General features: G+C 38.8%; 1 protein-coding gene across 1 annotated transcript in view; it reads left to right on the top strand.

The window, feature by feature from the left end:
- GPC6 (glypican 6) overlaps window positions 1–25,229 on the top strand; it is a 797,652-nt gene that overhangs the window by 719,799 nt on the left and 52,624 nt on the right. Inside the window, exons 5-7 of the mRNA XM_074815455.1 lie at window positions 8,401–8,531; window positions 16,348–16,491; window positions 20,753–20,782. Of these exons, the coding sequence (XP_074671556.1) occupies window positions 8,401–8,531; window positions 16,348–16,491; window positions 20,753–20,782 (305 nt within the window). The remainder of the gene's footprint in view (window positions 1–8,400; window positions 8,532–16,347; window positions 16,492–20,752; window positions 20,783–25,229) is intronic.

Below are 25,229 nucleotides of genomic sequence, written 5' to 3'. Positions count from 1 at the left end.
TTATAACGGAAATTAAACATAGATAATAAATAACTAGATCTGATTATCCACACACAATTTTAAAGTTTGTCTTTTTAATTACTTGGTAATTAACCTGGCATGGACAATTCTGGATTCCAGTCCCTCCTGAGAGAACTTATGAAGTACTTTTCATTACATCAGCCTTTGGACATCAGCCCTATAAGCATAAGCCAGAAAACTGGATTCACCCCTTCATAACTGTGTGCCTTAAATGCTAAGATACAGAGCTGTCCAGGTGAATAGCTAAGTATTCCACAGGAACAGCTTTGAAAGGAGAGCTGTCAGGAACATAAGATTAGCAGAGGTGGTTAGGGTGTTTTTCCAGCAGGTAGAATTTTGAGCCTCATCACAGCAGGCAAAAAAATTGAAATGGAATCTCCCACATCTTGGTTTTACTGTGTAAAGGTAGGCACCTTCAGGACTGCGTCTTGTTCACACTACTCCTTTGAAGAACTCCATGCTCTAGGAAGAGCTACAGAAACTATCAGCTCAGAAGGGCTGAAAGGTGAACGGCTCCGTGTCAGACTGCCATGAAGTGTTGTTAAGCTTTAGAAAGCATTTACAAGTGACCTGAAGTTTGTATAGGGTCCAACTTTTACCTTGCCTGTTGTCAATGTTTTCTCAGAAAACAGCTTCATCACACAGATCAGGATGGGATTCTGCCAGTGGCAGCTCGCTAGGGGAACACATGCAGACCCCTTTATTCACATGTGCAGATGCATCTTGAACCAGCTCTCTTGAACCATAGCCTGGACCTCAAGACTATCCAGACTCTGCACCCAGACCTGGACACTTCACCAAGTGTCTGGCATAGACCTTGGGTCTTTCCAGCTGGTGGTCTCCTCCTTCTTGCCAGATAGTCCAGCTTAAAGTTTGCTAGCAGGACATTATACACACACACACACAGAGAATACACTGCACACCCACGCTATTATTCTCAGCCAGAAAATGGTTAGGAATACAGTTCAATAAGAATATAGAGCAGACTGCAGTGATCAGGCAGACAAGAAGATTGATGACCAGCAGTGTTTCCACATGGATAGCCTCTTTCATATGCCCTCTTCTCCCCATTTTCCCATGCTTATTCCCCAGCTCACCTTAATCTATCTCTTTCTTTGCCCTTGTTTTCTCCCATGTAAACAACTCACCCCAGGTACTTATTCCCCATTGCTCCCTCTTTTGCTAACCATTTGTGAAATCCTGTCATTCTTAACAGCTGTGACTTTTGTTCAGCTGCCTACTCTGTTACTTGTTACCTCTAGGAAAAACTCATGCCACGTCCAGCAGTTTCTCATGTTTTGCTGGCTTATCTAAACCTCAGGCAAGGACTAGTCATTTGCCTACATACCTTAATAGATAAGCTTAACTGTATATTGATAACTGATTATCCAAATAAGGAATATCGAGATCCCCTTTACACAGGTGCAAACATGATTTAAGTACCTCCCCCACACACACAAAAAAAGAGCAGGATGTAGAGAATTATAATGTTATTATGCCAATACATATGTGGAGCTTAATGACAGTCAGAGAGGAAATCTGTCAATTAAGCCTCATCGGAATAGAACCATACAGTGTTCTCATATGAATAATAATGTGAAAAGGGAACTGTGCACCCTAAGAAAAACAACAGTTTTGGCATCACTGCCATGCCTGACTCTGATTTCCTGAGAAAAGAGTTCTTAGCACCTCATTAAATGTGAGGTGAGGTTTTACTTTACTCGAATTTTTTTAGTAAATCATAATCTAGCCGTAAAAATTTTGGCAGAGTATTACAGGGATGTATTTCCACTGTTATTATATTTCTAAAAAGTCAATATGTACCCATATTTCACTTTTCAATTTTTATTTTTTATTTTGTTTCATTAATTTACCATCTAATGCTCTAAAGATTTTATGACCACTATTTATATTTAGTGTCATGATGGAAAACTCACTGAGTTTTGCCTGCATGATGTAGTAAATACAACCCAAAGTCCTGACTCCCCTTGCCCTTGGTCAGAAGGTTGGGAAGCTACCAAATGAGCAGTGCTTTGCAGCCCAGCATATTAACAGTTATATCCTTTTCCAAAACAGTCATTGCCACTCTAAGGTCATAGTCAACTATAATAAGTTGCTCAGTCTGTTTACAACTGATTCATCTCTCTTCTACAATCCATGGACTTGTCCATAGACTAATCCTTTGAAGCTTCCCAAGTAGAAATTTATCCTTACATTCTTTCACAAGAAACTATGTGAACAAGCACTTCACAGTTCTTCATAAATAAGTGTTAGACCACATACATGGGACCAGAAAAAATAGAAACCTCTGGATAGGAAATTTAAGGTAAGGTCTTCCTCCCTTTTTTCCCAAACAAAATATCTCTTAAGATTTTGTGAAGGGCATGCAATTTAGTATTTTACCGTTCTTTGTCTCCCTGAAGAAACAACATTTTTAGAGACTTCATCCATAGATGCTCTTCTGGATTGCACTGGGGAAAGCTCAGCCACTGCTGGAATCTCACTGATCATTTAAAAGTAGAAGAACAACAAAGTGTGCATGAAAGGAAAAACTGATGTCGCAGCCAAACTAACACAGACCCAAAAAATGCCTTCCCTTATCAGCTCTGAGTCTTCCCTATCAGCAATCTGAGTCTTCCCTATTGTCACGTCCCAATTTCTCGGGACGATGACTCATATTCACCGATTCCCAGATCAGGATTAAGGTGAAATGACACCAAGGATTCTTCAATTCACACAACTCAATCTTTATTTGCTCACAACAGATAATTGGCATGAAACTTTGTCAGTAATATTTGCATCCTCTGCAACAGGCATTAAACTCACACTGACTAGAGGCAGATCTTACAACATACCCCACTAAACTTTAAACAGGCCCCGACAAGCCTTAAACATGCCCAAAGAAGCCTTGCCTTATATGCGGGCATACAGAATAAGAATGGGAGAGAAAAGGGGAAACAGGAGAAGAGAGAGAGAAAGACAAAAAGGAAGATTTCACCAATCCTGGTTCCATCGTCGGTCCAGCCAGCCCAGGGGTCCAGTTCTGGTGGGGCGCAGCCACCCAGGGACTTGACTTGTGTCCTTTTATAATTCCCTGCCCTTCCTCCGGGTGCGCACTTGGACTTGTTAGGCTAATTACGCATCATGTGCATTTATGCTTCTAGAATTCTCCTTGCTTTTCGTACATGGACAGTTTGTACTTTCAGATTCTTCTGGAAATGAGTTGGTGGTCTCAAGGGTCATTGGGGACTTACTCCCTCCTCCCTGCAGGTGTGACCGTTGTTTGATCTTCTCTATTGCTTCTCTATTGGCTCTTCACAGAGTCACTCAAGATAGGGAAGTTCAGCCTCTGAGGAGTGTGGTGCCATCTCTGTAGGACCCTCTCCTCTTGTCATGCTTCCCTGCCATTACCTGCACAGCCCCGGCATTTCCATAGAAAGTTTCCTTTGCCAAAGTTCTTTACCAAATGGTTGAGACATTAACTGTGGTTTCATTCAGACCGTCACACCTATCAGACCCTCCTCACATTTTCTTGATGACAGAAAGGTGACAAGAAAAAGGAGGCACTGATTGTTTTTACAGGAACTTTGTATTTCAGTCTAGTTTTGGGGTTTTTTCACTTGTCAGATGTCTCATAAATCAGTGTCCTCATCCCTGCTCCTTTTGTTTCAATCTGGGATTTACTAGGAAGTTTTCTGGAAACCTGCCCTGAAGGAAATGTAACATAAACAGGAAGACATCACTTTTGGTATCAAGATAAGTCAAAAAGACAGTGGCTTGATGCAGTTCCTAGAAAGCAGAGGCAGATTCTTGTCTTTTTGTATTATTAGTCTATCCATTATTTTTCTTGGAGACGCTCAGGGTTCACAAAACATCACTGTATCTTGAAATTCACACATGGCCTTCTGAATTTTTAAATTACACAATAAATCACTTAGCACGGTGATCAGGTTTGTCCTGTGTTTCTCGTTAAAATTACACCTATAAAACTTTAAAAAGAAAATAAATCTGTGAAGTAAACCAAAAGTTCCTGCAAGATCTCTTTCTTATATATTGCTTAAAATGAAAGTGTCCTTCAAGAGCCACTGTTGAATACCTATGGCATTTCTTGGTGTGGACAAGAGAATACAAACCAGTTAAACAGAGGTGCTGTGCTCAGCCAGCAGAGACATTTTGGGGCCCCTGAGACTACACCCTAGGACTCCGGTAGACATCTTTTTTACTGCATCAGAAAGGTCCCCACTCCTGTTTTGAGCAATACACATCTAGCAGGAGACATTGAGAGCAGTGGAACTGACAGTGAATCTAGTGTGCCATATGCTCTGCACTTTCTCAGGACTGTTTTCCAAGCCCACGTCCTCAAGTGAGCAAGTAGTCATGTCGCTAACAAACCCACAACACAAGAATGACTTACCTAAACTGAGTTCCTGATCCACTCACCCATCAGCTAGATGCCAGCTTTCTGCCAAGTGCTGTAGTAAATGGGGAAGGAAGACATGTACTTAGCCTAAGCAAAGCAGATTTTGAAAAATGCAAAAGAGGTAAAAATAAAGAACATACATAACTGAACAGTACAGTCCAAGTGTATTAACAACATAAAAAACAGGTACTCAATTAATCAATTGGGTTTCAGATTTTTATAGCACAAACAATAATTAAGCTCCCAATATCTACAATTTGAGCTGATTGATAAAACCCACACAGAGTCCCACTGAACTGAATTAGGCCTTCTTTGAGTTCAAGGGTCTGTTCTTGAGAATTAAGATTTCAAGACTGAGGCATATAAATTTTCTTAACTTCATTTTGAAATCTTTCTGGCTTCTCCTGTAATAATATTCATAACATTTTTAGGAGAAGAAAGAGACTTGGGACAACAGTGTTGTATTTGCTGTTACATGATTATAGATTTGAAGAGCTACAGTCTGGGAAGGACCATTACATCATTTTGACTGTTCTGTCAAATCTCAGATCATTAAATTTCATCTGATTTTCACTATATTCAACCTAACAGCTTTTATTTCATTCAATTGCATAGGATACCTGGTGCGTATATATTGTATGTGTTCATATAGAATTGTGCAAGTGAATAACGAGGTTTAGAACTAGAGTGAGGGTTAGGGTGGGCAAACAAGAGGATGCAACCTAAGGGAAGAATTCACCTTAAGACAACACACTGTAGGGTTTCTTTTTTAGAGAACAGTATTAAGGATAGGAAATTCAGTCAGAATTTTAATCTGAAGGCTAACTCAAAAAATCAGTAAAGTTAGTTGACTACAGGTAGTGATTATATTCCCAAGGGAACTGAACACTCGCAATAATATGACTGCCTTGCTATTCAAGGCTTCTCTCAGTCTGGGGCTGTCAGATATCATCTGGATAGGTCTGACGATATTAGAAACAACACAATGGTTAGAGAAGGAGTAGAAGGAAGAGTTCAGTCAGACAGAAGCTAAGAAGATAATTTTGGAGTTCACAGAAGTGCCACTTGTTCATCCTCTTTTGCTCAACTGAGCTTGTAGTACTCCTACCAGAAGGAGACAGGAGTAACCCAGAAGTCCAGTCACTGCTAAATCAGCCATGGCTCCACATACCTGCTGAAACTGAAGAAGATAAAATGAGTCCTCAAACATTAGTTTTCTGTTTGTGCAAGAACTGTGAACTTGCCCAAGACTTCTAGTCTGAGCGAAGCCCTAAAATGAGCCTTAACTGAAAGTACAACTTGTGTCAGCCTCAGAAATAATGTTGCAGGAAGAAAGTGTTTTACCTTAGCCCTTCAAGCATCTCTCATCTCAGCATTTAATCCATGTCTCAGACTCTGCTTCTTCAAATATGTCCTTGCATATAGGGCTCTAGTTTAACACTAGTCCTGTTCCACATTCTAGCTCCAAAACAAAAACACAGATTGTTGATATAAAGATGCACCTGTCATCAATAGAAGTGTGGATATTTCAAATTAGAGTTTAGCACTAGACTTGTCCAAATTCCTAGTTCCCAAACTAAAGCTTGCTCGTACAAAGAGGCACCTATCCTTAACTAAGTAGCTGTGAGCTACTCCTATCCAAAAAAAAAAAAAAAAAAAAAAAAGAAAGAAAAATATTGTGACTGTTTTATGCATTAATCCTAATCTTAACTCTAATCCTAATCCTGAACTAAATCACCAAAATCCAGCCACCAAGACCTATGCCCTAACAATGCCTAGTACTGGTTGTGGCAGCTAGGATTTAGGCTGATTACATTGGTCAGGTGCTAAGGCATAAATGTTTTATATAAGTCATTCCAAAGGTGTGAGGAAGAAAATCCTTTATACTAGTCCACACTTACAAATTCTCTGTGCATGTGGAAAAATTGCTAACTTATTGCAGAAATCTTTTAGTATATGTGTGTGCATGTGTATATGTGTGTGTATCTTTGTATAAAAGATGCTTTGTTTCCTCTATCAGAGCTAGGTGCTTTTTTCACCAAGTTTTCCACTGGAAAGGGTTTAAACTAGAGAATTGTAAAATAATGTACAGCCGAAATAACACCTCTGATTGAAACCAAATTTCTATCATTTCACTATTTCTCACAGTTAGGAACAAGTGCTACATGCCCCACTTCAAATAACTGGCATTACACTCTTTCCAGCCTAAATGTACTGTGAAATGATAGAATCACAGAATGATTTGGGTTGGAAGGGACCTTAAAGATCATCTAGTTCCAACCCCCTGCCATGGGCAGGGACACCTTCCACTAGACCAGGTTGCTCAAAGCCCTGTCCAACCTGGCCTTGAATGTTTCCGGGGAGGGGGCATCCACAGCTTCTCTTGGCAAACTGATCCAGCTTCACAGTAAAGAATTTCCTCCTTATATCCAATCTAAATCTACCCTCTGTCAGTTTAAAACCATTACTCCTCGTCCTATTGCTACACTGCCTGATAACGAGTCCCTCCCCATCTTTCCTGTAGGCCCCCTTTAAGTACTGGAAAGGCCACTAGTGTCTGACTGGTGTCTGACTAGTGTCCCTGGAGCCTTCTATAATATCAGACCCGAATTTGCAAAAGTACTTAGGGACTACATGCCAAGTAATTTCAGTGTCAGTAGGATTTTTAGGAATGCATTGACTGCATGTAAGCAACATATTGTAGCCCTCAGGTCAGTCTGTGTCTCAACTGCTAGGGTGAGATGCCAGCCTCTTCTTTCCATACATCCATGCACATGTGCTTCTGTGGGGAGGGAGAAGATGGCCATGCAGGCTGGAAAGAAGCTCCAGGACTCTGCAGCCAAATGCAGAGCTAACAAACACTGCTGTTGGGCTATGCGGTGCTCCATGCCTTCTCCAAATAGCTGTCATGGGACTGGTGCTTACAACAGCAAAGCACTTGTGGGGTCTGTTTTGGAAGGAAGTCTGATTAGTACTTGATTTGGAGCCTAAGTCTGAGGGATAAAGAAGATAGCATGTGAAGATTTTTTTTTGTCATGTTAAAATTGCAAGTGGCATCTGTTTACAGCTAATTAGATGCTGAAAATTTTAAATGCTAACATATGAGATGAGGATCAAATATGATGTTCAAAGGTATAGTATAAATCCAGTTTATTATATGGCTATTGCCACAGAAATTCTGACAAATCTGTGTCTGTGTGTAGACAAACATATGTGATGTATGGCAAAGCTTCTTTTACTGTCATTAATTTCTGTTCAGTTGCTTGTTTTTTACTTGTTAATGAACAAGATAAAATTATTTTGGAGAGAGGCTCCAATGTAAATTAAGCAAACAATTGTTTTTAAAATCCAAAACACACAAAGAATACATGTTCCTGCATACAACTTTCAACCATGTTTTGAAAATGTAGCAAGACAAACATGGTTTATACCTATACACTATGGCAGAAATCCAATATTCATCTGCTGTTCATATTACAAGAAAATGAGATCATTAAGGTCAGAAAGAACAGCTGCTTTAATTATAACACCCTGATATATCATATCAAAGTTTTCATCATCTCACACAAACTCTAAGAATATACCCCAGGGATCATTACTATCATCCTGCTTTTTCTTGGGGGGGAGACTACATAAGTGCAGTCCAGAGCACTGGCTGCTTCGAGTGGTGCGATGCTGTGTAAAATAATTTTACCCCAAGTTCGATAATGCCATGGCAACTATTATTAATCTAACTTTTACAGTCTTTATTCCCCTTTCTGTGGTGGCAGTGGTAGGGGAAGATATTTTTGACAGCAGAGAAGCTGCCCTGCAGGCTTCACAGTCCTGCTGCCACATGTCCCCACGGGCTCCTGCTCGGGAATGCTCGGTACCCTCACCTCCAGCTGGTGACGCTGCTCTGCCTGAGGCACCTGAAGGTGTCCCTTCTTTAAGGGAATGGCTGCTTTGTGTTTTAACAGATGCTATGCTTCTGGTAGCGGAGAGATTAGAGGGACCATTCAACATTGAATCAGTCATGGATCCTATTGATGTCAAGATTTCTGAAGCCATCATGAACATGCAAGAAAACAGCATGCAGGTGTCGGCAAAGGTACTGTGTGAGTTGCGCCTTCTCTGTTGCTGAATGTCTCAAGCAGGGAGAAAAACACCTCCACCATTTTTCTGTCCAGACTTTAAGAAAGATTGTCCAGACCACTAGAAATTGCTTCTGCTTGTTCAACAGTTCACCAGACTGCCTTTGAATCCTTCATCTAGTTAAACAAGCTCAAAGTTTTCAAAAGAGAGTGGCAGGGAGAAAGGTACCATTTAGTAAACTCCAAATTAATAGCTATAAGAGATTTAAGGAAAGCAGAGTGCTGAAAATTAGTGGTAACTCTGTAAGGAATATTCCACAGAGTACACTTGGTAACTTCTGCTCGTGTCTCATCTGTGATTCTCTGTATTAACTTCCAAACACATTTTGATCTCTGTAGGTCAGACTGAAGTACAATGTGTTTGAGATGAATACACAAAATGTTCCATTTAACCTCCTTTAATAGGCACTCAAGGGAAATATCATTACATTGGACAGTCTCTGATTACCAGACCTCAGTTTGATAGAGTTTTGTCTGGATTCTGACACGAAGATAAACAGAGTTAATGATACCAGCTTCCTCCTTTCCATTTTTAGCATGTGTGTGTGTACACACAGATCACCACCACCTCTGAACTTCATGTTAATAAGATCCTTCAAATTCAGTAGCAGATGCCGTTGAGCCAATAGTCAACAATTTATGGCTTTTCCTTAATATTAATCAGTGCATTGCAGCTCAAAATCTAAAGTCAACAGTTTGCCAGGTTCTCTGTGTTAGGAGTTTCTACCTCCCATTGATCTTCCAGCAGCCTGTTAGGTGCTGGCTAGACTGCCATCCAAGCCAGTGAATTTCCATTGCTTGGAAGGAAGCTGCCGTAGCTGGGAAAAATGCAGGGACAAAAGGCAGGAGGCTGAGATTGATATTCTTCCTGCCAACCCAAAATTAGATGCTTTTTATGGCCCCAGTGCTACAGGTTGCTAAGGATTTCCTTCAAGATGCTTATTACTTTCAACCTACATGAAGTTACTCGGATTTTAAAAGCAGTCTACATCCTGCTTGATGAGACTTTGTTCTGGCAGCAGTGATCAAGGAATTTAACAGCCAAATTCTCTCAAATATTTGGGGAATTAAAGGCTAGCTTCAGCAAACTCAGCCCTTACCTCAAAAAAAAAAACAAAAAATATTTTCACTGAAAACTCACCCAAGGCTCAGGTGTATTTTATTTTCCTTTAACTTGCTTGGTTCTCACAGATTTTCCATTAGTCAGGAAGCTGCATCCGCTGCCAGAGTCCAATGACATCTTGGCACAAGCTCATCTCACTACTCATTTGTAACAGAGCAGACTGTTTCTCCTGTCCCTCAGAAATATTTTATTTGCTGTAAAGATGAATAAGTCACAGCAATTCCATTTGCAATGTAAAGTTTTTCTTCTAAGAGAAACCTTAGCCAATATTTTTTTTAAATCTTTGGAAACAGAAAGTAAATTATATCAGTGAAATTTATTTTATTATATTTTCATAGATAACAGAGCTGTCTATCCTTGAGGGGCCTTTGTATATTTCTGTGTAGACCATTATTCTCCTTGTTTTCCTAGGTTATATCCATCTTTTTTCAGGTCCTAACACATAGAAATGCTTTATTCTTAAAAAAAAGTATAAGAAGGCAAAAGACTTTGGGTTTAGCGCTATGTTCTCTTACATCATGTCAGATTTGTAGAGACAATATACAAGTGGACTTCGAATCAGTCATGTGTTGTCTAATTTCTCCCCTTTATACATACTGACCACTTAGAGCTTCAATGAAAATGACAGATACCTTGCCGGATGTAATGGGGTGCATGGAATGCAATTGCAGACCTAATGTAGGAGAAAAGCCACACTTGTCAATTATTCTGAGATGCTGCTCAGAAAGCTTCAGGCAGGGTGTCGAAATCACACTATTTTCTCTTTCTGCAAACAATTTTGTATCTTGCATTTGACTGTATCCACTGAAAATGTGGTGACTAGGAATCACAGCTATTTTTCCACAAGTCAGTCAGTGCGTTTTCACAGGGGGAAAATGATGATGCACTAATAATATTATGCTTGCAACGCCCACATACACATAGATTATTCTTCACCGCTGACATGCAGCTTTTTCTACCTAAAAATCTGGTTAATGTCTGGGAGGAGACTCTATGCTGTATTCAGGAGAATTTGGGGCCATTTTGTATAATACTGTTTCTCTTTTAAAAGAAATGGAACAAATGAAAACAAACTTTCTCACTAATCTCATCCTCTTGGTGGGCAGTAGACCCAGAGTTCACTTCATCCAAAATCCATCCCTCTCCTGTTTCAAATATTTATATAAAATTGCCCTATTCCAAAAGTCATTCACATTAAATTGCATTATCAATTTGTCTTTGTATCACAAAATGATGTTTTGTATTATACCAGATGCAATTATATATTGAAATTTATTTGAGAAAAATAGAAGTATGTTTGATATAACACATTGACTGTACCGTACTGTTCAAATGGAGGCAAAATTAAGTGAGCAACAATGGCCACTTTCCCACATAATAAGTGTATAAAAATAAGTAAGAATGAATGGTCTTATGTGAATAATGAAGTCTTCAATTTTAGACATCAGCAGAAAAATACATCATGAACTTCCTAAGTCTCCATTTCTATAGTTTGTCCCTCCATTCTTCACTTGATGTAGTACTGAAGGTTTTGTCCAATATCTTTTTCCTATAAATATGCACCTCCTATTCAGCACTATTCTTCTGAGAAATAGACTTCATGGTTACAGTTATACTAATAAATAAAAGGGGGACAAGGACCAGTGTCTGAACTTGAGGCCAAAGTGTCACAGCCTGATTCATTTCTATACTGCTGAGAGCTACCTTCTCCGGAGCTGCTTCATTCTGCCAAGAGCAAGTTGGAGCAGTCCAAGAAAAAGCCAATGAGTTAACAATTAATCAGTGCAGGCAGTCAGGGCTTATTGCTTGAGTTCATGCCTTGTCTTTCATTTCATTAGAAGACACAAACCCTCTGTCTTCCACTCCTGATGGGTGCACATCAATATCAAGACAGAGAATTATGGAAGTGCCACATGTACCTCTTCTATCTTTGTACTTTTGTCCAAGGACATACAGACTCAGCTACATCCCGGTACCTGTCACTGCATAAAATGGAGCATCTCTGTTCCTAGGTCATTAACTTTTCTTGTTTGTGTGCTGATTGTGGTTGATTCTTTTAACACATTTCAGATTAACCAGGTACTAGCATTATGTTAAGATTGTCCCAGTCATCCTGAGGCTGGAATCTTTCTCTGTTTTCTTGAAATTTCTCTGCAGTCTATATTCAGCACTGGCTGTCTAGAAAGTCTGACCACAAATCTTTAGGCTTCATAGGCTGCTCACCTTGTGTGGCTGTCATGTCCCTGAACAACAGCCACACAATGTCCTTATTTTGCCTCAGAGAAAGTCTCATTCCTGACAGCTGCAATATCTGGAGATGCTTTTCAAAAAGGAGCAATGGTCTAGAAAGTCAGACCCCAAGGTCTTTCTGCTAGAGGAATCTATGTGCTCTGAATCAGACCGGAGTTTCTCTTCTCCAAAAAAAAAGGCAAGGACTGAAGATCATCAAAACCGGTTTCCCTAGCTTCATCATCTAACACCTGCAGGCATTCTGACAGAGTACCTTCTGCAAACCAAACCACACAGAGTGAAAAAATAATCAGTCTGGGATGCCTGAGATGCCTCCCAAGACATAGGCACTTTTTAAGAGTAGACTTTGCAATCTAGGTCTACCCAGATTTCAATGGTGTTCCCTGAAGGTTGCCTCTGGTAGAAGTCAGGCTGCAATAGATTTACCTTGGGTTTCTCCTGATAATGTCTGAGACACGTTACCTTCATTATTGAAATCTTCTTGTTATTCGCCAGTGACACCTCTTTGGTATTGGAACATTATAGTGCCAAACTCAGTGCTCAGCAACAGCTTGATTATTTCTCACGTAAAAGTTTCATATTCTGTATATTGTTTCCCATGGCTCAGTTCATATCCAAGACTGAGTCATAGCATACATTTACCTTATTCTTATTCTCATTCTTCCTGAGGTAGTTCAGGGAGTCATATTCAGAGAGTCGTAACGTATAAATGCTCATTTCAATCTTAGCCAAAACAAACGTGTTTTGGGGGCCTTCACAATCTTCCCATAAGGCTGACAGTACCATTACCTTTGATTCCTGCTTCAAGTCAAAGAGTATATCCTACATCTGTTCCATTTTAACAATATGAATGTTTACTAGTTGACATCTGCAGAGATTGCTCATTCACAAGAAGTGGAGGAAAACTCAAAAAACAGCAGAAAATATGTTATAGCATCCATTTTTCTTCAAAATGGAGAAAATTCCTAATCTGGTTGCACCAGCATAATTGTGTCTTCATTGCTACTCAAAACACAACATGTTGGACTATTTCCTGCATTTTAAACAGTCTGGTTCTACACAGATATGTTTGGCTGCTATGTCATTTGACTGCTAGGCCAAGATTTTTCCACTTTCATAAAGGCTATCCCATAACTGAGTCTCCCCTTAGTAAGTCTTGAATCTACTTTTATCTGAGCTGATGGATGTGCCATTTTAATGTATAGATATATGTTCATTTTCATCAATTACTTCAGCTAAAAGGATGCATGAGCTCCATGACATAGCAGACTACCTTTGCATTATTTATAAGGAGGACATCTTCATAAAACTACATCCAAGGTTCTTCTTAAAATAGCCCCCAAGTTTCATATTAACAAAACCTCTTCATTTATCTGTGTCCTTTCCAGAGCTCTGTGCAGGAAAAATATGATGGCATTTCAGGAAAAAAGATCAATGCTATTCTATGTGAAGATGAGAGAGTCAGTGGAGAAGAGTCATGTAGAGACACCCAATAGGAAACACTGAGCACTAGCACATTTCTAAATAACACTATGACTCAAGGCTTCATAAAGAACAAACTCTATCTACTGTGATTCAAAACTTTGAGTTCTTCTGGGAAAATTACTCCTTTTTTTACAGTATCTACATCCTAGTCCTGAAATAGATACCTCCATTTAGTCAGCTCAATAGATGTAATTCTTCACTGGCTCTGCTGACTTGATCTCACAGTTTCATTCATGTCCCTGACCATAGAGGTCTGATACTTTTTGTGACACCCTAGGTCATCCCATTTGAGCTTTAGCTGCAGTTCAGTGGGGAATGGTCTTGTGTTAAGACAGTCTTAACAGATGTCAGATATCCCAGGACAGCACAAGCTGCTATAGATGCTGATGTGAGAGCAACTGGAGGGAGCTTTTGATCTCCACTGTCTAAAATGGAAGTTTAGATGTTTAGCTTGAAATAGACACCTACATGTACATACCTAAATTTAGGTTTCTTAATTTCAAATGGAATCCCTTCTCTAAATTCAGATGAAATGGACTGCATCGATTATATATAAAATGCAATTTTTTTAAAGAGAGTAGATTTATGCTGTCAATTCACAGCATGTGTAATGAAACACCTGAATATTTTTCCAGAAATTGCTCAGTATGTCTGAGTAGCATTGTGAAGAAAGTATTTCATGTGGTGCTTCTTAGGAAGCATTTGTTAATTTCAGGTATCAGCTTTACATTTCCTGTTCTGTCAGTTAATACCTGGATGCAAATGAGAAAATGTCTCTTTTGCACTCAAAATTTAGTTACTGAATATTGTATCCTTACTGCATTTCTGCCAGGTCATTTAAAAAGTAAATTATTTCTTCTTCTGTAATGTAAAAATTGCTATCTAATTTCCATCTCTATTATTGTCTGGCTGTATGTAAATTTGTTCATATAAAACTACTTCCTACAACTATGACACTAAATGCCACAAAGTGTCTGTTGGCCATTTTTTTTTTTCGGTACATCATAAGAAAGATGAAATATAAATTATGTAGGCTCGCAGTTATTCCACATGTTCATACAATCAGCCTAACAGTCACACGCTGTGAAATTTAAGGAGAAGATTCAGTGCCCTCACTTTCCTTTCCCCTGAGAGTCAAGTTGCATGTTTTGAATAACTGTCACTTGTCTTTGTAAGCAAATACCTGATTCATTAATTCACTAAATGGGATTTCATAGATATCTAAATGAACAGTTATGTTTTCTGTGCATAACTTATCTTCAGTCGGAAGAAATATGAGTAAACTTTTGTAAGTGTAACTGATGTCCCCAACATATATATTTGTCCCTTTAAAATGTACAGTATCATGCACAATCATGTATAAATCCTCATCATTAATCTTAGTTGAATTCTCTTCACAGAAGAAAAATAAGATTCTTTCCCACTGAAAAATTTAGAACTTTACAAGCTAAAATCATCTTTCCTCGTTGATTAAATTAATTTATTGTCCAACAGTCCTCATGACTAGAGAGGCTAGAAACTCTTAAAAAAATCTTACAGATATTCTCAAACCAGACCAAGCAGTATTCCACTCATAAATTAGAAATCCCAGTGGCCATACAACAGCTGACTTGCTGGACTTTGAGCCAAAACAGAACTGATGTTTGGACATCTTTCAGGAAATTTTGAGTCATTCAAGGCCTCTAAATTAGCATCAGGAAACCTAACTAAGACCAAATTGTAATGTGTCCTGAAAGCAACAAAAGTCATGCCATCCATAGCTACTTCAGCACAGAACCACTCAAGACAGAAAATCTAAAAGCCTAAAAGTGAAACACAAGTCTCTTCCATCACTGGCTCACAACATATCTTGTGAGCTTATTATCTTATTGCCAGGAGTAATCTGGTCCTACAAACAAAATACAGCACCTGCATAGTAGTTTTCACCTCCACAAAGCTCATTCAGACAGATAGTTTGGCAATAGAGTTTTGTAAAATATATCTTACAAGAAATTCTGACGTTTTTCTTCTGAATGGAGGCAAAATATTGAAACAGACAGAACACAATGGTCACAAAAAAGAAAGATGATTCCAGAACTAAAAAAGTTGGTATGAAGGCAAACACTAGGATCCTACTTCATGAGAGCACCTGAACAATTTAACTCTGTGAATATTCTACCTACTTTCAGCTGAGCAACTTCTATGAGAGTTCCTCTGGGATATATACTTGATATCCAGCAGTCAAAAGTGTCCTCTGTGTCCTTTAGTATCCACCATATATATGCTACTGAAATATTTTTCCAAATGGAAGTATATGAAAAATTTCATATCCCTGAACATTATATTATATTATATACCTGGAAAACAAACACACTAGCAGAAAATAATTCTCACTATTGCCCACTCAATATGCCTCACCCCTCTTCTAGGGAGAGATTGGTAGGCAATAAGAAAGTTACCCAGTTATAAGACTATTTCATCATTGACCTTTTCTAAGAGACTACATACAAAATTACAAGGTAGGAAGAGCTGTGGGTGGGGATTATGAATGAGCTGTGATTCTGGGTAAATGCCACATTTTAACAAAAATTAAAATAATTATCAACTAAGTCCTGCCACAAAGGACTTCCTTTTGCTCATTTCTCTTCCTGGAAAGACAGCAATTAAAATGCTTTCATATATTAACTTCTTACAATAATCACTTTCCTAAATTAAGGGGGTTTTAAGGTCCCTATATGTTTGTATACCTCCATCGAACAATTAATAATGCTTAATTATTAACCTGAGTTTTAATGCAGGGCAAGTGCTCAACTCGCTATTATCAAAATGTCAATCAAAGATTATTTCAAATGTATGAAAGAGAGAATAAAGAGGCTGTAAAATACCAGGTTCCCTTTTTTTAATGATTTTCATATAACCTACAATGTCTTTTTCAGGTTTTCCAAGGATGTGGCCAACCTAAACCAGCACCTGCCCTGAGATCTTCCCGTTCTGTCCCTGAAAACTTCAATACCCGATTTAGACCATATAACCCAGAGGAGCGACCTACAACTGCTGCTGGCACAAGTTTGGATAGGCTGGTAAGGCAAAATATATTCTGTTTTTGAATTAGTAGAAATGGCTTGGTAATATAGTAGAAGAGTGGTAAACTCCTGACAATTTTTTTTTAATAATTTCATAATCATTCAATATAGTTTCTATGCCAGCTGTTCCAGCACTCAGTAAATCTTCTTTTCTCCATTGGAAATGGTACAGAATTGCATTGTAGGAGAGCAATATGACTCAGTCTTTATGTATTAGGAATTTTAGAAGAGAATAAGCTCTTTTCTGGAGGCCAAAAAACAGATGAGCCACAGCAGGTACTTTGCAGTATAAATTCTCTTTGAAAAGTGATCTACAGCAATATTTCTTTTTTTATTATTTTATTAAAAATGGTTTTTATATATTAAAGCAATATTAGCAGCTAGTTCTTTAACATATACAATTGCAAAGGCACATTGATTTGTTCCACTTCTTTACTTAATTATAAAATTACAACTGCTTTATTTCCATCCATCTCAAAAATTGACTTTTATCATCTAAAACTTCAGTGATCATTAATCTTGCTTTATTTATTCAATCATTTTGAAAACAAGACTTTAGCATAAGTTTATTTTCTTTACTACCAGTCATTGGATTCACATTTCAGACTTCGATGTTCCTGCTATTTATACATCTATAGATTTACAGTGAGCTAATTATTATAGCTGTTAATACTGTCTCAGCAATCATCTTGAGGTAAAGCCAATGAGCAAAATTAAAGAGTTGTAAAGCATCTGAATCAAAACAGACTGTATGGCATACCCTCCACTTGCCAAGCTTATTGCTGAACACTTGCACAGCATTACTCTGTCTTGCCAAAGAGAGTCGTGTTCAGGGCTATAGCAAGAGTGAGGGGAGAAAAGCGCCCAGCTGGAAACAGCCACCATTAGTTGGGGGTATGAGGTTCTGGTGAGCTGCACTCCCGCTGGGTGTCAGGCAGGTGCTAGCTGCACTATGGCACCAAAATGTCTTGCTGTAGTTCTGATCATGAGCCTAAAATGTCTAGAGGCTTCTCCAATATGCAGCTTAAATCACTGAGCAGGAACCCAAATGTACTAATTCAGATAAGGACATGGGTATCTTCTTGACACCATCATTCAGCAAATTCCTTTGACGATCACAGTAGTCTTCCACAGTGCCAAGTCTTCCAAATTGCCTCTATCTGTGCTGTATTCTATCTATATCTACTGTATTCTGTCAATCTTCATGGCAATTCAACTGGAAAGTAACATGACATTTCTAGTAAAGACATGGGATTACTCTGCAGCAAAAAGCAACATTTGTTAGTTCTCTGCTCTTCCGGGAATAGTGTAGGAGATGCAGAAAAGATGTTTACCTCCATTGTAGACTTAGGTCTTTCTACCACAGCAGGTTCATAACCCAGTGTAGCATCACAGGCTAAAAATCTGGCTAGCAATACTCAACCTATATTTGACGGGATCTTAATTTATATCACAGAATTGCAGAATTTTACCCTTTCACTTTAGATTCAGAGAACCAGCCCCTGTGTATTGCTCAGTGCAGAGGCCTGGTTCTTAATCTATAACTGGCCAAGGTGAAGTGAAAGGTCACATCATGCTCCGTCAAAGCTAAAGGTTGCAAACAGAGGCAGTGGGAGGAAGAGCATAAAAAGGAAGGCTGGTAGCACAGTTCAGCTTGGATTACTCTTATGTTGTAAGAACAAGTCAAGCATTTTTGCAATGAAAAAGACACATTTAAGAGACATTCCATATTGACATAGGGAGAATACTTCTAAACACATTAATATCCTTTTTAAACTACAAGCTTCCAAAATATTGAGTAGCATCCACAAAGATGTGTCAGATGCTGCCCGCCTTTAAAGGCTGTAACTAGTGAATATTGCCAATGCAGATAATCCTTTATAACTTCTAATAGCTTGCAGACTTTCAAAGGGGAACTTACCTCTATATGATTTAACTAGGTTTGTTCATGCATTATTTCAGAAAAAACAAAGAGCTTAGCATTGCTGCTGTTACATTAAAAAGTGTTCAAGCCATATACCTATTTTTTTTTCTTGCTGGTGATATTTAAAATAATAATTATTTATGATCTGTTAGTGACAAGTGTTAGCATCAAATCCATCTCCAAATGGCAGTGATGCACGTGTTATCTCCTTTTGGGCTAAGACCAACAATCCCTCAAGTCAGAGATGGCCACTGACCTCAGCTGGAGCGAGGAAAGGCTGTTTACGTGGATTAGAGGAGAAGGCCTTGTTTCAGAGCTGTAATCCCTTAGCAGCACTTGGGAAAGGTCACTGCCTGCATCTCACACCAACTTGAGTAATTTTATCCAGAAGGATATAAATGCTGCACTCCTGCCTCACAGGAACACCATTCAACCTGCCTACATTAGATCCTTTAATGAGCTGAATCATTCCCTGAATCACGTATCTCTCTTCATTAACTATAGACAGAGCCTGCAGGACCAGTTTCATTTAGATCCTCCTAACTCCTGCATTGCTAACAGGACCTAAGGACAATCCCACACACAGCAGTTTTCCAGCCTGCACATTAATCCTTTTCTATTGCTTGCTTAATACAAACGTACAGCAATATTAATATTTTGATAGTAGTGTCAAACCATTAAAGATCCTTTTGATTATTATAAGAAAAAAATCTTTCCTTGTGAGTCAGCTGAATGTTCAGTGTTACATTAATTCTTTTAGAAGTCTATTCTGGAGTTTGTATGCATAAAACACTGTCAGACTACTTAAATTTAAACTGTCATCACAAAGTCCAAACATGCAGCTATGTAAACCTCAAAAGAAGTGACAGACAGTTCTGCTTTCATCTGTCTTTGACAGCATGTCCTCAGAAGAGACCAAGTTGAGAAAATATTTCCTCTGCATCTCAATCCTATGCAAACATGTAGCACATCTGAACCAATTTTTTCTTTACTCCTGCTCATATCCCCATGTATAAGCTTAATTCACTTGAGCATATTTTATCAGGTATGTTGCACAAAGCAGCCCCCATAAGAAGCCTACACTGAAATCACCAGGTACTGAACCCAGCTGAGAAAGTGCTCCTTCATCTTTCCCTGAACGTGTGTGATTAATCCAGTTATTCCATTCCAAGAGGAGGGAAAGCGGTTTCTCTGTGTTATTGTCATAGCTGTAGCCAGTAAGGCTTAATAAATAAGAAATAGATCAAAATAAATTGTGGGAAATGTGAAAAGAATTAAATATTCCCCTAAAGCAGTGGTATAACTGGTCTAAATTGCATCAGATGTATTTAGGAAGTTATGCAGAGCTTGAGAGAGTTGTCTAAGCATGGATGTAAAGCACCATCTGAGACATCCCAGAGTATCTGAAACATGGGACCAGATATGGCACAAGACTACAGGAGATCATACTTCTGGAGAGGCAGTGGGGAACTGGGTAGAATACACTGCAGCATCTCAAGCAATTCAAGATACCTATGCTCAGGCAATTCAATCACATCTTCACAGCACAGGGCCTAAAAGTCAGGCTCTTTCTGAAGTCAATGGAGAGAGACACACATCTTTGGAGAGTGATTCACCCATGTGTCACAGACACCTCCCACAAATTGGGAAATGAAAGGCTTAACTGAGATAGATCCCCACATGCAGGTATGCAACACTGAGATGCCTGAAAGCAAAGTTACAGGAGAGGAGACCTGGCTGGAAGTAACATGGAATACCTCAGAGTTAGTAAATTCACCTGTTATACCCTGGTAACTGGATTCCACCCTATTTCTCTACTGGCTGTAACAGCGGAAAAATGAGAACTTTTCTGATTCAATATAGATATCGATAGTGTAGATACCTATAACCAGCTATCTAGATTTGAAGTCTGGATGACTGTAGTTTTCACTGTTAACAGAGAGAAATAAAGGTCTTCATTTGCTTGTCTAAACATAGGTTTAGGCAACTGAGATTAAATATTTGTAAAGCACGATTAATCTCAACCTAAAGTATACATATAAACAAGACAGAGAAATCATTCCATATCCCTCTACTACAAAGTGCCAAAAAGTGACAACCTTAGTCTAAGCATCTAGCAATTACATCTGAAGTAACATAAACACTGTCAGAAATTAAATAATTTTAACCACTGCTTCTGTAGAGCATGATCTAAAATTTCTCATTTAAAATCAACTGCTTATAAAGACTCGTTATCTTCTCTGTGGTTGCCTGTTTGGTATAACCTGTGGTTTATTTTGTTTTGTTTTGTTTTGTTTTTCTGTTCCCTGAATCTGTTTCCCTCTTGCTTGCCAGAGGACTATCTGGAGGACAATGCAACATGGTGTAAGCTTTGGTATTCTTATTCTTCACTTTCATTCCCATTTGTCTTTGTACAATGCTGGGCAAAACATTTCTTTAAGTTTCATCTTCACTATCTTTACTTTGTGTGTGTCTTGTAGGCTAAAATGCTAGCAGTTCTTTCTGTAGTTTTGCATTCTGGCTGATTTAGTTCTGCCCAGTGCCCAGAGCTGCTGTTTCCTTCCAGTATTTTCCTCCCACTTCAAGGATATGCCTCACTCCCAGAAAGGAGCGTATGTATTCCCTCAGTGAGCTAAAAGCTGGCATAAGCATCCCCACGGTCTCAGACCCCACATATGCATGTGCAGCAATGCAAACACTGTGGTGACACTCAGGTCTGAGTCATGTGCCTTGAGACGCACTGGTGCAATGGAAAAAAGCTACCAGGTCCTCCTGGACTCTCTCACTAGAATTGCCCCTGTCTTGCTGTCCAGTCTCGGGCAAACCATTGAGCTTCTCTGTGGGAGTTTGATAAACTAGATTCCCTTATGCTTTCCAGCTTCATAAGTTCTTGTGAATGTTAGAAGTCCCTGGTTTCAGACAGAAGGCCACCTCGGCAGGGTTCAGCACAGCCCATGGGGAAGCAGGAACACAGCACCACACAGATATGCATCATCTCACTTGTGAACTACCTCAAAGCATTTAGCTTGGACTACTATATCCTGCTTCTTAGCAGGACTAATTAGTCTACAGAGAGCACCATGCTGATATAGCCATACTACCTCCTGCGTTTGAGCTGCCTCAAGTAGCTCTGTATCCACCGCATCACCATACAGCACAGTGCTGCCTTAATTCAGCTCGAATTTCTCCTGAGAACATACTGCAGCCTGACCTGGCTGGACGTGTATAAAATAATTCCACGTTTTCTTTCAGGAGGACATGGAAGCTTTCTTGATTTTCCACGAGGGAGCTGATGCACTATTAACCATATAATACATAATGCACACGTATACTATGGAGATAGGCAACTGAGAAATTGGCCCTGGCATTTTGTGAGTGATTTACATTCGAGTACAGTATAGTGGCTGCATACGTAAGTGGATGAGCATGCACCCAGTCTGAAAAAGAAAACCTTTCATGCTCTTTACCCTGGGGAGGGGAAAATATTGTGTCACACTTTGTAGGAAAATGTTCTTTTGTCTCCCCTCAAATAAAGCAAATAAAGCAAATAAAGTATGAATTTCCATGAGCAAGAGACCCTGAAACTTTTTTTTAGGAATAAAGTGGGATGTATTTTAAATGTCCATTCAGTCACATTTTTAAATATTTTTTATTCCATTGTGTAATGATTTTTGTTACAATTAAAAAATGCAATAGTAGCCTAACAAATCTGTTGTGAATAATTCCTTCCCAGTGTTCCAAAACTACATGAAGTAGAAAATACGATTAAAAAAAATTATTTAATCTGCTTTGCATTTTAGCTATAAGACTAAAATTAACAGGACAATATACTGCAAAGACATTGATCTGAATTGCCCAGGGAATCCTTTGGAGCACTCCTGAAAGTGGAGTTTATGTTTCAGTTTTGTTAGAATCCATTTAGTCCAGAGTCTAAAAATGTTAAATATATACAGTGATAGCGCAGTTTTCCTGAGTTAGGATGTTTATTCTCAACATTTTATTTCTCAAGAGGCCCTAGAATAAAATCCAGTAGTTATAAATCTTAAGAGGGTTTAAAATACTGAGATTAATTTTTCAAACACCTTCCATGTACAGAAGCCATAGGTAAAGATACAAACAAAGAGCCTGTAAAAGACTGCATAGCACAGGAGGTTTTGGTCACACTCTTAAGAGTGAAGATTACAGGCTCATAAGGGTGTTTTAGAAGCCCACTGACTTCTCACTGGCTACTTCCTCTACAACCCTTAGATGCTGTGCTGTTGGACACGCTGTTTCACCCTGTGTGATGTTAATCAGCAGATAACTCCTGTAAAACTTAAGGTGCACAGCTCCTCCAGTTTTAGGTTTTGTTTGTTTAAACAGCGTCCTGTTTCTTATTAGCTGTCTGGATATAATACACACAGTGAATAGATATGTTTTACGACATTTGACATGGTCATTTGGCGTCAGATTTAGGATTTGCTTGGTTCTCCAAAAATAGGTGTTTGCTTAGTGTCAAGTTTTGTTTATTCTCAATTTCTGTGTCACAGCAATATCTAAGTTTAAGTCTGTGCAATCACTTTTTCCCTCATGGTTAATACCAGTTTCAGGTGGCAAAGGCAGATGAATGATGGTGGCTGTCAGAATCCTCCTGGGAGACCTGCCAGAGTCCTGTTTTTAAAAACGGCGATATTATTCCATCCCCCAGCTGAATGGTTCTGCATGCTGCTATATCTGATGCATTGCATTCTTAATGCATGTGAGGCAGTTACTAAGAAAGAGCTTTATTAGGGTGGTTGCCTCTGTCTTCAGGTGGAATGGGTCTGCCTGCTGTTCGGACCCTGCTTAGTATGAGCAAGGAAAGACTGTCTTCCAACAGTAACAGGAAAGACAAATATCTACCTTAATCAGTTGTCAAAAAAATGCACAATCTTTATTACCACACAGTGTCTGCCTTGTCTGAAGAATGATATGTTGCCTGTCTCACTGAACGCAGTGCCTGCTTGAACATCTAAAAATGTATTTGTTAGTACTAATTGAACTTCCTTTACCTGATGAGTGTGAAGACACACTGAGAGTCATCATCTTATTTCCAGGAAAGTCTTTGGGATATTAATTGTGTTATATCCCTGTTACAGCTATGGGGGATACAAAACCTGTAGGCAGAATCAACTCCTGATTACTAGACTTGTCTGCACACAGTAAGACCAAGAAACGGCATAGTAATGGGTCTTCAGTTGTTGTACCTTGAGAAATTATGTGGTTCCTGAACTTGGCTACTAGGGTAAAGCAAAGTAAGATATATAGGCTAAAGTTTTCACATCTGTGCCGTATCAAACCAGACTAACACAAAGTGGAATTTATTTGCTCTAACTTTTCATGTTTCTAATGTTGCTATCAAAGTCTGAGCTATCACCTCATGCCTTTAATAATTGATGGAGAGAATCAGGCACCTCCAGACCTTGCTTAAGATACTCATTTGGAGATGACAAGAATCTGAATTACCCTCTGAATTACCCATTTCTTCCCACTGAGTATGAAGAAAATCTGGATGATTAGCTCAGACATCCAATTTGCAGATGTCTAAATGTAACCATAATGCTGGGCTTTGGACTTAGGGTCTATGAATCAAATTCACACAAAGGAGATTTTGGCCTGTGAAATATATTGATAGATAGTTCCAATCATACTTCTAATCATACTCAGCATTATGGTATCATCAGGTACCTAGAAGAATAGCTAGCCTCCAACAAAGACAGTTCATTCAGAAGCTGCACAAGTTTTATTCAATGGCAATTCTCCTTTGTAAATCTGGATTAAAATCCACTTCCTTCCATTTGATGTTTTAGCCTCTGCTCAATAAAGACTAGGGTGGGGTTTTTTCCAATATACAGATAGTTTATATTATCAGCCTCTAGGAGATGAATCTAAGCAGGAAATACATCAACACTGCTCTTTCAGCTGAAAGATAGATCACATTTCATTTCACATGTCTGTGCATGAATCTGTGCAGAAGGAAAACTGAATTCTTAATGGTCTTGTTAATGCTAAAGAAAGATAGTGACTCTATAAACATCCTCTGCACTTCAGCATTTTGATATGATATTAAAAGAAAAAATATGGCTTAAAAATTGGTTGCAGGGCTTGTGTCCCTACTTGCAGTGAATAAACCATGGTCATTCATATGCTTCCAAGTAACATGACAGTAACAACAAGGACTGACTACCTGCCTGGAAGGTGTTACACTGTGATGAATTCTTGCATTGTTAATATGAATACAACCAACAAATTCTAAGTTTCCATAAAAAATTGATTTTGTAATGTATCACCAGTTCATTTACCACTAGAGAATTAGAGGGCCCTTTTGTGCAAGTGACTACAGACCATAAAATATCTTTTCAGCAACAAAGTTAGTTGTGCACAAGTGTGGCTACCAACAGAGAAATTAAAGCTTTGGTAATTTCTGAATTAATTGTAAATAGTGATCCTCACTCTCCAGCAGAAAATGTGTTATACTTTACTGGTAATTAGTTTCTCCAGCCTTTTGCAGCTAATTTTATTTTGCTAGACTGCAGCACAGTGTGCAATGCCTGACTCCACTTATAACAAATAGTAGGTTATAGCAGACTGAAAACTGATTTCCCAAGCCAAACATCTCATACATTTTTCTTTGGTTGTAATGGACAGAAATTGACACTTTATGGACTTTTATGTGTATCACTAGTGGTTAGAGGGGAGGTAAAATACAAGGACTAAAAAGGTTTGCCTCCATACAAATAATGACCCTTTTGTGAACTTTCTTTAGTCAAAAACAAATATTTTACATCAGGAA

This window comes from Strix aluco, chromosome 2 (assembly GCF_031877795.1).
Source record: "Strix aluco isolate bStrAlu1 chromosome 2, bStrAlu1.hap1, whole genome shotgun sequence".
Lineage (NCBI taxonomy): Eukaryota > Metazoa > Chordata > Aves > Strigiformes > Strigidae > Strix > Strix aluco.
Note: the sequence above shows the minus strand (reverse complement) of the source record. Positions and strands in the feature narration are given on the sequence as shown.